The sequence below is a fragment of the Ailuropoda melanoleuca genome, chromosome 17 (genome assembly GCF_002007445.2).
Source record: "Ailuropoda melanoleuca isolate Jingjing chromosome 17, ASM200744v2, whole genome shotgun sequence".
NCBI lineage: Eukaryota > Metazoa > Chordata > Mammalia > Carnivora > Ursidae > Ailuropoda > Ailuropoda melanoleuca.
In genome coordinates, this window is record NC_048234.1 from 23,933,640 (window position 1) to 23,950,215 (window position 16,576).

General features: G+C 43.7%; 1 protein-coding gene across 1 annotated transcript in view; it reads left to right on the top strand.

Moving 5' to 3' along the window:
• The window catches only part of PGM5 (phosphoglucomutase 5), a 188,368-nt gene that overhangs the window by 144,490 nt on the left and 27,302 nt on the right, over positions 1–16,576 (top strand). The window contains exon 10 of the mRNA XM_034646746.1: positions 11,044–11,178. Within this exon, the coding sequence (XP_034502637.1) occupies positions 11,044–11,178 (135 nt within the window). The remainder of the gene's footprint in view (positions 1–11,043; positions 11,179–16,576) is intronic.

The window sequence follows — 16,576 nt, forward strand, 5'->3', positions numbered from 1 at the left end:
TAACTAGGTGTGGAATTGCTAGGTCAAATGGTAACTCTAGGTCCAACCTTTAAAGAAACAGGAGGGCACGTATTGCATGGCACACTGGGTGTTATACACAAACAATGAATCATGGAACACTACATAACACTAACATAACATAATAAAATAAATAAAGAAAAAACAGCCATATGGTCTTCAAAAGCAATTGCACTGCTTTCCATTTCCCCCAGCAGTATATGAGAGTTCCAATTTCTGCATGCTTTTGCCAACCTTTGTTATTATCTGTCTTTTTGGTTAGAGAATACTGTAATTTAAAATAATCCACTAAATTATGTATTATTTTAAAATTAATTTGGAAGAGATTTGATCTATAAGGACAAACAAAGTGTGCCTTGCCTAGCAAAACCCAAAGGAAACATAATAATGAGACATCTCTGTTTGCTGTGGGAAGCATATTGCTATGGCCTCTCCAGTGTCGTATTATGTTGGAGTCAAGCAGGCATAGATTTGAAGGCTGGCTTTGTCACTGCCTCGATTTGTGACTTTGGGCATATTACTTAACTCCTCTTTTCTCAACTTCTTGGGGCAGGCAGATGGCATGTTGGTAAAAATTATCATATAGGATTATAGAGAAGGTATGAGGAGGAAGTCCTATACAGCCCCAGGAACAGTGGCTAGTATCCACTTGATATTCAAGAACCGTCAGCTGCTTCCCCCTTACCAGAATCCTCAACCTGACTGCGTATCAGTTTGAGGAAAGGGCATAAGTGGTGTTCAAGTGTACAGGCTTGAGATCAGCAAGTGTTGGGTTTGAATCAGCTCTACCACCTCCTTGCTGGGTGATCTTAGGAAGTTACTCAATCTCCCTGGGCCTTTCCTTATCTGTGAAAATAGGAATAGTCATTGTGGCTACCGCATACAGCCCTTGGGAGAATTTGATAACACATAGAAAGTCCTGACCCATAATAACCACTAATAAATGGTTAACTAAAAGAAGTAATGTTAAAAGAGCATCCTTGGGAAAGAAGGATTTTGACATTTGATGAACCATATATGATGAGAAAAGCAGGGAAAACAACACTGAACAGAATATAACTTTGCAGGGTGTCATGTGAAGACATGGGAAGGCCTCCCCAGTTTCTGAGACATCTGCGAATTGATTCAAAGTCACATTTTTTTGCCTTCCCTAAGTCTGCCCCTCCCCCATCTCCTCAGTCCCACTTTGCTCCAGAAAGGAAAAGGTTTTTTAAGGCAGCTCAGTCTCCTTTTTGTCCTTGATTTGGGGTTAGAGTCAGGAAACAGACTGTGGAAAAAAAGCAGTTTCACATATATCTCTAGAGATAAAGAAGAAATGCTCCTCCATCCAAAATGAAATTAAAATCCTGTTCTAGTGATAAGCCCTGCCCCTATCCACTTCACTGCCATGGAAATGTTCAGCAAAGTCTGTCCTGCCTGTGAGACCCTGTGGGGGTCATTTAAGGAGCAAGAAGGAAACCCCTGAAGTATTCAGCCCCTGACTTGAATTCCCAGGGACCTCACTGGCCTTCCCATGGCCTGTCCAGATCTCATGGAATTTACTATGGCTGCCTCCAAGGGGCTGATACTTTTGTGACATTGGCTGCCAAGAGAAAAGCTGATATGTGTCTTCCATTAAACGGGACCCACGAGGAGCTCTGATTTAGAAATAGCAATTTAATGAGGCACGGTTGAACACCTGCAGTTCATCTGCTCTTGTTCCATGAGGGTATGTCACTATTTCTTTTCAGGTAAAATCTAGTCACATGAGTGAATGATGATGGTGTCTTCAAATATGAGTGGAAAAAATAAGCCAGTAGCTCCTATGAGCGTAGGGTGCAGTTCGATCCAGTTGCTGACTCATTTAAGAGGTTCCCACTTTATGCCTTGTAAAGAGATGGGGACGATGAGGGAAAGGCCGGTAGCTCCTTAAGGCTTGACGGGTGGCCCACTCTTCCCTCAAGAATGAGTTCCTTGTACAAGCATCAAGATTTTACACGGTGCTGGGCGCTTCCTCTCTTCCTTAGCCGTCAACAACCCAAGGAACATCAGCAGCAGCAGATTACCTCTTACCATTATCCTCCCCGTCTCCTCCATGTAGCCCCAATCTCCCAGAGTCACCACTCAGTGCTTCATGGCTATGGGACTCTTCCAGCTCTGATAGGAGCAATTCTCCAATCCTGGTGGTGCCAGCATCAAGTGATGGCATATTGCTACTAGGGTGGGCATCGATCCAGAACCATGACCTGTTTTGAAAATTAGCTTTGAAGAGAGAAACCTTAATACCAGGAGCAAAATTTAAGGAACTGAGTCTCTCCTCATGACTCGTCCCATGCCTGTATTTCTATTTAACAAGATCAAAAAATCACGAAATTCCACCAGTGCTGAAGTCATTTGCCAGTAACAGTTCAGCTGATATTAAAAAACCTGATGTAAATAAAAGCATACCAGTTAGCTGATGTGGAAAACCAAATCCAATTTGATTATGTCAGGCTAACTCTGAGCTTATTAATACCTCTTCAAGTTATGCAGGCCGTGTGGAAACATTTTGATGCTGTCCTCAACCTGGAAAAAAGAACCATTTGAAATTAGTTCAGAGAAAAAGCACACTTTGAAGACTGATTGCAAAGTCAGTGTGCTTTTAGAGTTGTTATTTTAATATGCAGGAAGGTGTCTGCACTTCTTAATGTCAGTATTTAGAAGTAATGAAGCAAGTAAATTGGCAATCTTGAAATCACATTTTATTCTGGCCTTTGGTGCTTTAATATATACTGCAGCAGTGCTACTAATCCCTGGTCAGCAGAGAGAGAAGTTTATCACAGCCTCATTTTGGGGGGCAGCAGATGAAGGCAACTGATTGGCGTCAGCGGGAGAATCTAGGGGCTAAAGACTGAGTTCTCTATTTAGAGTTAGCTGGTCAACCTTCAACTTTCATCACATTCTAATCAATGAACCAAGCAAGAGAGTGTTGTGCACACCTTATCTCTATACTGTGCCACTTGCTGGAGTGCGGTTTGTGCATCTAAAAGTGGAATTTAAGAAATCATCTCAGTCATGCTGATTATCCCACCTATACAGTTTAGTTGAATCTGAAAGTTAGTACTTACAAATAGTCCTCCTCTGTTGAGTAACAGAAATGTTTAGGGTGTAGGTGTTGTCATTACATGTAGATTGTGATGGGATCTGGGTGAAAAAATCCTTTTTCTGTTGCAAGTTGTGATGTTGAAAAAAAAAGCCCCATAATAAATATATATTCCTTTGCCACTTTAGTACAATACAGTGAAGGTAGTGGAAGTGTGATTAATTCATGTCTTCACCCGTTCACAGGATACTAACCAAACAGCTACTGTACGCCACTCAGCTTGCCGGGCGCTGAGGATACACCGGCGTACAGACAGTCGAGCAGGGAAGACAAACCGACATTATACTTGTAATCACTATAGAGTTTATTGAAGGCTATTACAGAGAAAGAACTTATTTGGGGGTGCATAGCCGGGGGAGCTCACCTTCAGTAGGGCTCTGGGGAGGTGATGTTTAAGCTGTGCCCTGAAGAGTGAGTGGGAGCTGGCCCAGGGTAAACCATCTTGTCAGACTAAAGGCCTTTCTTTAGTCTAATGTAGTTAAACCATTATTTGGCTTTCCAGAGAAAGAACTGGGATTTCCTAGAGGCAATAGCTTTCTCACTGTGATGTTACAGTACTTACAATTCTCAACTTTAGTGTTCATTCTACAGCGTTGCAGTTGTGCTAAATAAAGATAACTGGGCCTTTTGGTAGGACACCTTGAAAATCATGTATTAGGGGCACCTGGGTGGCTCAGTCAGTTAAGTATCCGACTCTTGATTTCAGCTCAGGTCATGATCTCAGGGTCCTGGAATCGAGCCCCGCGTCAGTCTCTGCGCTCAGTGGGGAGTCTGTGTAGATTTCTCTCTCTCTCTCTCTCTCTCTCAAATAAATAAATAAATCTTAAAAAAAGAAAACCATTTAAAAAAAAATTTTTTTTTAAATAATAGCTACTTTTCCTATGATTTTGTCTATTTGTCTTCCAAAGACCAAACACATTCTTTGCTTCATAAGAGCCTATTAGCTGATTAGGAAATAAGGAGAGGGAGACAGTGTTTCTGATTAGTTGGGCAGGTCTTACTCCTTTGCTTCTGATTCTTTGGAGTTTTGCTATAATGAAGCACCTTCCCCTGACATAAGTTGATTGCTTTGGGACTATCCTCTAAAATGCTGATAATGGAATCCTGATAAGATATGTGATAAGAATCTAAGCATTCTGGAATGAATGACATCATAGTCACTTCCTACTGAACTACTAATTCTGTGTATAGTCAGGACCTGTGACCGTCACCAGGAAACATAAATATTAAAGGAAAAAACTGTGGACTATCACAGGAACTGAGGGAGGAAGCTACCCGTGTTGTGTGGGTAAAGTATGTCTGATTCCAAAATATCCCAAAACTGGGGCTGGTGTTGAGTGAATGGGGATCACCAGCCATTTTGGCCAAAGACGAGGGGAAATGGAACATGTGTGACCTAGTTGCATTGTTCCAAATTTGATAGTTGGAATCTGGATAATTTTTAAGTCTTCTCTCTCCAAGCAGCGCTCTCATCACCTAATGTGGTTTTTGCTGGGTGTGTGTTTTAAAAAAGCACTTAGGAAGTCATTTGGCCTTGATTTCCCCCAAATAATTATTTGCAATTATTGGTCTCCAAGAGAGCTGGGTTGGTGGTGAAAAAGACTAGATGAGAATTTGCTCCCAAAAGTAGGGCACTTGGGTATGGCTGTGCAGTTAGTGCACTGCACAAAGGTGCCTGTCCTAATGGGGGAGGAGAAGCTGAAGTCCAGGCCAGCCAAGAGGAAAGATACTTTTCTCTAATTTGTCTTCCTGTTTGTAATCTCTACGAGGGCACAGTAGGAACTAGCTGCTGCCCTGCTCAACCCTTTTTGAACTCATGCTTGCAGCTAACTCTATGACTTCAACAAAGAAAAATGGGTAATTCTAGTTAATTTTTTTCATGGTGAGAGATGTCTGTCCAATCCAAATCTTCTGCTTTAGAAGGTGCATGCTTTCCTGTACAAAATACGGTTCAGATGTTACACAGCAGTATTTTCACCTTGAAGCTTTCCAGATAAATCTCTGGGCTCTCCTATGGGAGATAACATGTGAGTTAGGCTTAGAGTCTCTTTCTTCCACGCCTGTCTGGTCTCCAGGTTCACGTGCCTGGTGGCCAACTGACTGTATATGTGACATTGTTCTAGCTTTCAGGGCCATGTGCTGTTTTCTCCTGGAATTCATCCTAAGTCCGTATTTGACTGGGTCGGATGCTGCCAAGTAACTATTGGTAATGTACAGTTCCTCGTTCCCCGCCTGGCTGCAACATGTGTTACAGTCTCCAAACGAACATCTGGCAGCTCTGTGTGTATTTAGCAACTTGCAGATTTCCCTGCATTGATTTACACAAGGGCTTTAAAAAAAAATGCAACATTTATTTATCCAACATTTATCAGATACCTGCTCTACGTAAGGCTCTGTGCTCGTTTGGGGGGACCATAGAAAACATATGAGATATTCTTCAAATCTTTCACGAGAAGCAATGCGTGACTCTCAGCAGTCTCATATGGTTCAACCTAAAAGCGTAAGCCTGGGGTCAGAAGACCTGAAGTTCTGGCTCCTCTCGTGACCAGCTGTTACCTTAAGCAGTTTTTAACTTCCCTTTTCTTTCCAGTGAAGGGAGGAAGTGGCCTGGATGACTCTGAGGTCCTTCCTTTAGGACCGTAGTGGTCTAAACAGACCAACTTAGAAGGGACATATTTTATGGTCAAAGAAGCCAGTTCAGTGGGAGGCATGGAGAAGATAAATGGTAACAGATCCGTGAGTTTAGTAGTGATTTCAGAGAACATGGCACAGTCCTTAAAATAAATTAATCTTAATTCTGCCTAATTTAAAAATAAGTGTGCCATAAACCATCACCATTCAAGCTTTATTTGGCAATCTTCTGCAAAATCTGGAAGGCTGGATGACTAAAAGCATGGTACCATTTTCATTAAGAGCTTAACATAAGAATAGTATTTATAGACTGATTTATAAGTTTCAAACCACTCTACACATATATTCTCTGATCTGATGTTCACAACAATCCAGTAAGCCAGGCTGTATCATTTTTCATCCGTTTTTAGGAAACGAAGACTTACAGAGCTTAAAGTGACTTACTCAAGACCACCAGCTGATAAGCTGAGCCAGAATTCCACCCCTTTATCATTTCCAAATTGACTCTCCATGGGCAGCAAACCATCAAGGGGCAAATGTGGGGACAAAAAAAAAAAGCTCTAGTGATACGTGGAAGCACATTGGAGGATTTTGGGGTGGAGAAAGCTGCAAGAAAGCATGGCCCTTTAGCAGTGCTGGGACAAAGCTAGGGTGGTCAAAACCCCACTCTTGTCACTCAGGCAGACAACTACAGGACTCAATGGGAAGAAAATGGTGGGCTGGAACTGACAGTTTCCCTCTGATACCCTACTCTGTAATTAACATGATCTTAGCATGGAAGAGGGCATCTCTTCCCCTTCTTTGAGCTTGTGGCTGTTGGGTCATCCTGGACATTCTGGCCACTGTTGCTATGACTACAGAAGCGTCAAGTATTCCTTCACTGTTGCTTTAGGAATCCCTTAAGAGATTGTGCTAAAAGTTCTTAGTGTCAGATGGCTCAAGAGGAGATTCTTGTAATGGTTCCACCATTGGCAAGGCATTGGGAGAAGGCTTTCAGGACACAGCAGCAAGATGTTCTGTTAGCACTCCCTCACCATGTTGTGGTCCTCCTGAGATTCCAGTCCGATGGGAGTATGCAGGTGAAACCTGAGATCTTAAAGGGATCTCCCTTAACACTGACATGTACTATAGTCAGTCACTTGATCCATGAGGCAGGTGACCCAGACAAACGTAGCTACTATTGGGCTGTCCACATTTGGCTACACATTAGGGTCACCTGGAGAGCTTTTACAATGCCGGTGCCCAAGTCATGACCTATTCAAAGTAAATTACAGTGTCTGGGGTAAGAGCCAGATACAATATTTTTGAATGACCCCAGCCAATTGCAGTGTACAGCAAATTTTGCAACCCATGGGCTCATGGTTTGTCTAACGTCACACAAGTGGGGACAGGAACTTATCATGGTTCAAATCCATTGTTTTAAGTCAAAACAGACCCTTGCCTTAAAAACAAAGGATGAGTAGACACAGCATCACTCACTATTACCCTTCAAGGTAAATATGTTGACCCCAGTTCACTATGGAGAACCTAAGTGTGTTTTCATTTGGCTTGTGAGCCCTCCTTAAATGTGGAAGGAGGCACTCCAGTGGTGCTTACCCCAGCTGTCAAACATGCAGTGGCATTCACTGAAGCGTTTGCAAAGGGTCTAGTGTGTGCCAGCCATTGTCCTGGGCTGTGGGGATAAATGGTGAACAAGGAACATAAGGCTTTGCCCTACCAGAGCTTGGAAGCTTAATGAAGGACCCAAAGACCTATTTCAGCAATTCCAACCCTTTAGGGTTAAGGCTGAGATGGGAACTTCTTTTATTCATTTTTAGTTGGGTCTTGTTTCTTCAGGAGGATTTGTGGCAGCAAAAACATGCATAATGAAGTTGTTAGGATGTAAATAAGAAACAGAAATCAAGACTAGGGAAAATATAAATAAGAGTAGAGAGTCAAGAACAGAAGAAGAAAAATTCATAGTTATGCAAGTCATAAGGATCCGCTTGGGCTGAGCCTCAAATTTGGCATTAAGTGTTCTGGCAGCCATATTGAAAAGGGAACTATGGTTAGTTATTATTGTCAGAAAGACAAAAAATACCAGTTCCTCAGGGAAGGAAAGGCTTTCCTAACACTTGGCTCTTAAGGAAATGTCTCATGTGGAATTTCATACACTCTCCAATAATATTCCTAGAGTGACTGCAAAAATGGGTTTTATAAGGCCCCTGTAGACCATGCAAGGAAAGGGAGGATGTGAAAAGAAAATGCAATTTAATAAATCCATTTTTGTCATAGGTAGTCAGTCAGAAGGAAGTTGATTCAGGTCACATATACGTCCAGATGAATCTATGGCTAGAATACCTGGGAAAGTGCATGGATTGGACACCCTTCATAATTTTTCTCTCTTGGGATTTTGATAAAGCACAAAGATAAAGTATTTTTCTGGGGTAGAGTTGATTAGTAAGTATTTCATGTTGTAGATGATGTAATGGTTTATACAGGGTTTAGCAAACATTTTCTGTAAAAGATAGTAAATATTTTAGCCCCTGTGGGCCAGACAGTCTCTGTCCTAATGATTTAGCTCTGCAGTTATGACACAAAAGCAGCCCTAGAGAATACAAAAGGGAATGGGACTGGCTGTGTTCCACTGAAACCTGATTTATACAAATAGGTGGCAGGTCAAATTTGGCTGACAAACTATATTGCCAACCCCTGGTTTAACCTGAAATTTTATTTTTTTTAAAGATTTTACTTATTTATTTGAGAGAGAGTGAGCACAAGTAGGGGGAGCAGCAGGCAGAGGGAGAGGGAGAGGGAGAAGCAGGCTTCCTGCTGAGCAGAGAGACCGATGCAGGGCTTGATCCCAGGACCCTGGGATCATGACTTGAGCTGAAGGCAGACGCTTAACCGACTGAGCCACCCAGGTGCCCCTAACCTGAAAATTTAAAAAAGCAAAATGGATGATTGGTATGCTTTTGCTAGAATTACAGAACATTTAGAAACTTGGCAAGTCTTGGTCAGTGGTGACTCTGGCCTCATGATGTAATTGAAAGTGGGTGATGATGCATGCTGGAGAGAACATGGCTTGTGTTCGGGACGCACATTCATTAAGTTCATTGAAAGAACATGCAGACACCAAAGCAAGCCAATACATCTTCGCACTTCAAAGTGACACTCAACAGACAGGGAACGGGGGTTACTGCAGCACCGAACTGGGCTGGGTCTAGAACTGTCCTGCCATGTGGAGGAGGAGAACTGTGGTGTTCCTCACTTAGAGGTCTCACCAAGCAACAGGGATTCTCTGGTAAGATCTCATGGCTGGTTCCTTCGGAAAGAGAGGTCATCAGTAGCTCATGCACACCTTTATCATCTTTTTGAGCACGAAATCTACTCCAAGCGACCAGATGTAGATTCTAGCCAGCCGTCTAGAAGTACAGCCAAAGATATGGCAACCCACAAGGAAAAAAAAAAACAAAACCCTAATTTCACTGTAAAAAAGTTTAGTTCTGAGCTGATAATACATGTTGGTGCTTTGTTATGGCCTGGGCTCTTGACTACCTCCCACTGACTGTATACGAATCTGGGGTTATTAATTAATTATTGGTTAATTACATTGATGGTGTAATGGGCGCTACATGAAAGGGTTGAGTTTGGCTGGTCATCGGAAGGGGTGGCCTCAAGTGGTTTGGAATCTGCAAGAAGAGGTGGCTTAGGGCTTCAGCCTTAAATATTGCTTTAACCAACTTATGCATGACCCATAGTCCTGAGAGGCCAATTACCTACTCACGTGTCCCATATATGGTGACAAGGGGAGTGCAAGCTTGTAAAGAAATGCCAGCTTCAAAAGGGTTTGTAAAAACATGACCGTGGGTGCAGTTGTGGAGCCCTTGGGGCCTCGTTGTCTGAACATAATTTGGTCTAGAACTCTTACCGGTAGTAGGGAATTGAGTCAAATACTCCATTCAGAATGTCCTAACTATTTACTCGTCCAGCAGCTGAAGGCGCTTATTAGGGAGATGGTTGCCACTCCTTGTAATATGGTTGCAGTGACTAGTCCAGGTTTATGGAGAGCAAGGACTGTGCCTTTCTCTTCATATCCCCAGGACCTGATCCCCAGGGGCTACTCTAAAATGTTTGCCCAGGAATGAATCCTGGTTAGTATCATCCTGTTTGCAAAGCTAGTATCAGAAAGAGAAGAGTTGCCAGGAAGGGAGCTGGCTCCTTTTTGTTCCGCAGATCGTGGCAGACATTGAATCGCTGCAAAAGAGTCTAAGGCTGTTGTTTGGGGATTGGAACAAAATATGCCTGCAAAACTTAAAAAGCAAAAACCATTCAGATGGAATCATAGTGGCCCCTACCCCACCCCACCGCACCCCAGCAGATATGGGGGTGGGGTAGGGGATTGGCAGTCAGATTTAAATGGCAGGTATATTTTTAATCATGGCTTATTCTTAATAACCACGATTTAAGGCCAGACGAGTTTCAAGGGCAAATTTCTTAGGGAAAATGTCTGATGTCAAAGTTGCCTGAGACTTCTCCTTTTTCAGAAATAACAAGTGACCAGACTAATTATTTTATTTCCTCCACTTCTTTCCTCTGGCCCCTGCCAATACGCTTATTTATAACAAGGGCTTTATCAGTTGTCTTGAGAAAACAAATTTCCTTCAACAAACGTTACAATATGATCTTACTGCCGTGTTTTTCAAAAATCCCTGCCACTAATGAAAACAGATGCACGGAAAACGGAGGCATTCTGAGCCAAAAGCATGTTAATACTGCTTACAGCTCTGCCCCCACGCCACCCTGGTGGCCCGGTCGGAGCGTAAGAAGGAAGGACAGAGCCAAGGGGATGAGGTTGTAAGCAGGAACCCCAGGACCCAGCCGAGGCTCCAGACCTGAGCATGTCACTGTAGCCTTCATGTGCTACCAAGGGAATGTGGGCAGAAGGAAAGAAGCAAAATAGATGAACTTGAAGCAAAGCCTCATATCACAAAGGGGTAAGCTTAACACAGGCAGTTTGCTTTACTGTAATAGAGAAATTGCCTACTCCCATTGCACCCGGCAGGTTTCTAAGGGACAAACTTTGGGCCCAGGGACATTTATTAAACTTCATCCCCTCCTTGTCCCTCTGCCTCTTTCTGGCTCCCACATCTCCCGACCAAAGGAACTTGAGCATCTATTCACAGTTTTGCCCCTAAGTCTCCCCCATCATTAACCACAAGTAAGTATTAATTGTTACTGCCTGCGTATCCATCCCTTGATTCACTGATCCTTCTCGGTGTTCTTGGTCTCAGGGCCTGAGGATCATTTTCTCAGACGCGTCACGGCTCATCTTCCGGCTGAGTTCCTCCAGCGGCGTGCGGGCGACCATCAGGCTGTATGCAGAGAGCTACGAGAGGGACCCCAGTGGTCACGACCAGGAGCCCCAGGTACCCTCAGCACTGTGTGTCTCGTCGCTCCCAGAAAACCTAGGGAGCTCTTGTGGGCCTTTAGTGAGGGTGATTTTACGTTCTGGGAGGTAAGTTCCATATTGGTAGATCCAGCTGGAGGACAAGCTTACAGTAACTCCAGGCCAAACTTCACTCCTTCATGACAGTGTTTGGAACAGAAAATTTGGGCTCTAGCCTCTATGATGAGTTTAGACCAGCATTTCCCAAGTGACTTGGCTTTCTTGGTGGTTCTGCAGTTTGTTAAATGGGGGTGACATCAAGAAAAAGCACCTTGTATAGATAGAGAAATTTTTAGTTCGAGTCTGGGTGGTCCAACTCCTCAGAGCCTTGACTCTGCGCATGTAAATAAGGGTTCTCCAGGTGTTTGGCAAACTCTGGGTTGGATCATGACCTTGAGGTGCGAATGTAGACGCTATGCTGGGCCTCCTGTCTGCGATCGCTGCAGAGCCCGGTTTCCCTTAAGGAGAGGGGCGAGGGCTGGTCTGCATTTAAAATTAAGGGAGGCTAAGCTAGACCAGCCAAGGCTAGGCCACCCTGTGTTTGGCAAAGCCCCTTCATGTTGTCAACAATAGAGTTAATTAAGAACTCAGAAAAAATTAGAAATGGTCCAACCATAAGCATCCCCACTCTTACATTCATTAAAGCTGCGGGCAACATTAATTAATAGCCGAAAGGCCCCACCATAACATCGGATACTTCCAGCTACGCTCCTGGCCGTCCCTTACCCCCTGGGTCTTTACTTCACCCTGGGTTTTGAAGCAGAGTCCTTGATGAGGTGACTCCTTGACATGAAACCAGTGGTTCCATCCGCGATGCTGCTTCTGCGGAGAAGTACAGAAGCAAAGAAAAACTCAGTGCCTCTCGTTTTAGAATTACTCTGACTTTCCCGTGATAATTTGCCAAAGTTATGCCCTAGAATGAGACCAGAAAGGGTTTTTCTTTCTTTCTTTAGTGGTTTAGTGTGTTTTTCTTAAAGTGGTACCTTTCTTGGGAGAGTCTAAAGAACTTGATCAATATAGTGTCATGGATCCTTATAGGTGACAGTGGGAACCAGAAGATCTCTTTGGGGTCAGATCATCTCAGATGGGAAAGTAGAGGCCCAGGAGGCTGAGAGCGATGAAGCTAGTATAAGGTCCTCGGCCCTTCCCTGTCAGGATCACAGGCTTTCCATGCAAGGACGGGGGCCACGCTCTGCCAACATAATTTGTCAGTGAGTACGTTTCACCCGAGATGGTACCAAATCATGCAAGAACTGGAGGCTTACCCTCTCTTTCCATATAAAACCCTTCTAGTTCTCGTGTTGGGAAAGGAGATTAAAGCAAGGGCCTAAAACTCCAGAGCTACATACAGGGTGAGGAATGATATTCCTGGCCTCACCAACTCTGACTCACTCTGACTCGAGGCTATTTTTTCTCAACATTCTTTTCCCTATTTGCACAGTGTAAGTAGTTAGGACATTTGCCTATTTGTATTTACCTTCCACACTGACTGCAGGAGTGTGACGTCTGGGCCTTTAGACATGTGTGAAAACAAGTGAGTCTCTCTCTGAGATGTTCCACAAAAGCCAAGTGGTACCGCTTTTTTTTTTTTTTTCCCCCAGAGCTTCCTTTGAAGCTGAAAACCTGCATAGGCCTGCTGCTAGAGTGTCGTGTGTTATGTGCTTCAGTCTGTGGGTAAAGAAAACATAAGTAATGCTTGTTTCAGTGGCCAATCCTGCATATTTTCCATCCTGTTGGGTTAAAGAGTTTGCCATTTTGAATGGTTGGGGAATCCTTTCATTGATCGTGCTCTTCTGAGCAATAATCTGCCTTCCCTTTTTAATCATGAGTGAGGGTCTTCCCAAACCTGGCTAGGTTTGCCTACCTGTATTTACCTCGGGATCCACCTCAAAATTTACATTAAACCAGAACTTCTTACTAAAATACCTTATATCATTGACTCACCAACTGAAGCCCTGGTGCATACTGCATGTAAGTAAAGGTGTAATTTAGAATAAGGATCGAAAAGACATCGCCACCCCTAAGGAAGAGGAAGACGGCTCTCAGGAGACTCGCCTGTCTCAACGCTGCTCAACCACACCGAGGCACTTCAGTTTGACTGTTCAGGGCCTCCTCACAGCCCTGCCTCCCAGAACCCCAGCTTCTGCCTTTGAAGAGCTCTGGAAGGAAAAGCCTTTGGTCAACTGTTAATGGAGATCAAAGATAAGGCATGCTTCTCAAGTTATTATGATCTGCGGCCTGATTGGGAAAGACCAGCTGTGTTGCTTCCTCAGCTGCAGAGAACTCTTCCTCCTTTCTAGCTTGTTCCGATTTGCAGCCCAAAAAACAGAACAAATACCCATCCCCCCCATATTCAGACGCCCAGTCAAGTACCTTTCTAATGTCTAGGGATTCCATTGAGAAACTTGTCCAGTTCAACAGGTATTCATGTTTCACCTGCCTTAACTCAATACCCACCTACGTTCCAGTTAATAGCGAAAGGACTAGAGAGTTCTCTTCAACTGTCTTCTCAGCATCTGGCTATTTTACTTTGCATGGATAGTTTTTTGTCCATACATCTTTTTTTTTTAAGTTTTTATTTAAGTTCCAGGTAGTTAGCATACAGTGTTACATTAGTTTCCGGTGTACAATGTAGTGATTCGACAAGTCCGGACATCACCCGGGGCTCATCACAAGTGCCCTCCTGCATCCCTGTCACCTCTTTCCCCCACCCCCATCCCTCCCTCCTTCCCTTCTTGTAGCCATCAGTTTGTTCTTTATGGTTAAGAGTCTGTTTCTTGGTTTGCCCCTTTCTCTTTTCTTGTCCCTTTGCTGCTTTGTTTTGTTCCTTAAATTCTACACATGAGTGAAATCATATGGTATTTGTCTTTCTCTGGCTGACTTATTTCATTTAGCATGATGCTCTCTAGCTCCATATATGTCATTGCAAATGGCAAGATTTCATTCTTTTTTATGGCTGAGTAATATTCCTGTGTGTGTGTGTGTGTGTGTGTGTGTGTGTGTACCACGTCTTCTTTATCCATTCATCAATCAGTGGACACTTTTGTCCAGACATTTTAAGCACATGGGAAGAGAGCATGTTTTAAACATTAATACTGTGGTTGCCTCGTAAAAGCATTTGTAACCATCCTAGGGATGCAGCTAGGAAACTCTGTGGTCTATATGCACAAAAGTCCCTGCTCCTGCCTGTAGTTTTGTTTATTTGGGTCCATTTTTACAACAGTTATTATGGAATTTGTTTTAAATGATGTAAAATAATTTCATTACATCAAAAAATATTTTTAAAGAATTCTATCCATCTACCCCTAGGAATGGGTGATGAGGGGAGGAAGAAGTTGAGGGGCCCTGGGGAAAGGAGAAGGTGCTCGCTTTGCCCTTGCTCAGTGTCCTTGGTTAATCAGGAAGGAAAGCCTCCAAGGCCTATTTCTGGAAGATCACATAGTTTGGAAAATTCAAGATTACTTTAATTTTACTGACAATCAGTAGGCCTTCAACAAGCCTTCAAACCAGCTGGTAATAATTTGGAAAAAGAGACGAGCCAAAAGGATTTAGGTTCACAGGTGACCAGAAACAGCCCCATTACTTTCTACTTTCTTTCCCACCAAGCTTATTAGCAGGACTGCTCAATTAACTTTTTATTTACCTTCTCTACTTTTCCCTTTGAACCTGAGGGTGGAGTAGTTCATGTACAATAAAAGATCCAAAAGGAAAAGGAAGAAGTTTTGCTAAGGGCTGGATAATCACATCCTCATCTTCAGCTCCCGGCTTATCAAGAGTTGGCTTTGGTGCTTTAATTGCAGAATAAAACCGCACCCTCTCCCACCTCAAGTTTTGGAAGGAGACCAGTTTTCCCCAACCCTCCTTAGAGTGAGGGAGTTTATGTATTTCTGATAAGCTGTATATGGAATACTTTAAGGACCAATATCTAAGCACCGGGAGTCATATAGGGAATTAATCTGTCCATCCAAGAGCTGGCGGCCATTTTGATCTATGTGTTCTTATTACAACTTTATAATCCAGATATGTCAAGTACAGAGCCATTTTGTGTTACGCTGGGAGAACATAATTCCTCATCTAAACCAGGATACATCTGAGAGTGAAAGGGGGCGCTAAGAACAGTTATGTTGAGACTGCCCCCAGTAAACCAGAACGTTGGGTTACTCTAGTTACATACCTTCATGCTACCCTAGATCTGACCATCTCCTCAGAGGTGGGCTTCTGAGAGCACTAGCAGTAGAAGCCTAGTAGTACAGAGGGAATGTGCCAGGAATGAAGAGTCAGATCCGTGGGTCCAACCCAGGCTACACACCAGGACCACTTGGGGGCTTTGGTAAAGATACCTGGGCCTGGGCCTCACTCCCAGGAATTCTACTTTAATTGTTCTAGGGTGGGGACTGCATTTTTGAACAGTTTCCCAGATGGTTCAAATTAGGTGAGTGGTCCCAAACTTTAGTGTGTATTTAAATCATCTGGGGATCTTGCTAAAAATTCAGATTCTGACTCGGTCTGAAGAAGGCCAGAGAGTCTGCATTTTTTCTAGCAAACTCCCAGGCAATACTGTGCTACTGGTCCAGGAGTCCCACTTGGAATAGCAAAGAGTTAGATGAACTGCTAAGCCCTAAAGACAAGTCATGGAATTCTTTAACATTGTAAGAAGAACAACACCTGTTTTTAGTGCTCTTGCGTGCATGGGCCACTATCCTCTGGACCTCTCTCTCTGGTAGCCCACCCAACTTGACTTGTGCCAAAGTGACCTCCTGTCAGCCTCCTCCTGTTCCTTCTCCCTCCAGAAGACCCCTGCTTCTTTCAGCATCTTCAGCTCAGGAAGTGGCAGGTTCAGCCAAAAACCTGGGAATCATCCTTGACTCTTATTTTTCTTTATTTCATATCCCACCTCCAACAGCAAACCCTACCAACATGACCTTCAAACCGCAACCAGAGTCTGGCCCCACCTTACTGCCTCTACCATTTCTATCCAGGGCTCAGCTAGTGTTCTGGCCCCTAGATTATTGTATCAGTCTCCTACCTGGTCTCCGTCCTTCCACTCTTGCCCCTCCCCGCCCATACCCTAGTCTTAGCATGGCAACCAGTATGATTTAAAAAAAAAAATTAGATCATCCTCGTTGCTCTGCTAAAATCCTTAGTGGTGCCCCATTTCACTCAGAGAAGAGCCAGAACCCTTACCATGGTATCAGGTCCCCTCCTGGAAATGGTCCCCTTCTCCCTCTGACCGCATCTCCTACCTCTTGCCCTATTTCTGCACTCCAGCTGTTGTTCTGTGCATGTGCCAAGAATTCTCTGCCTCAGGACACTTAGAGCGGCTGTTTCCCCTGCCTGGAATGCCTTTCCCTCCAATATCTGCATGGCTTGCCCTCCCT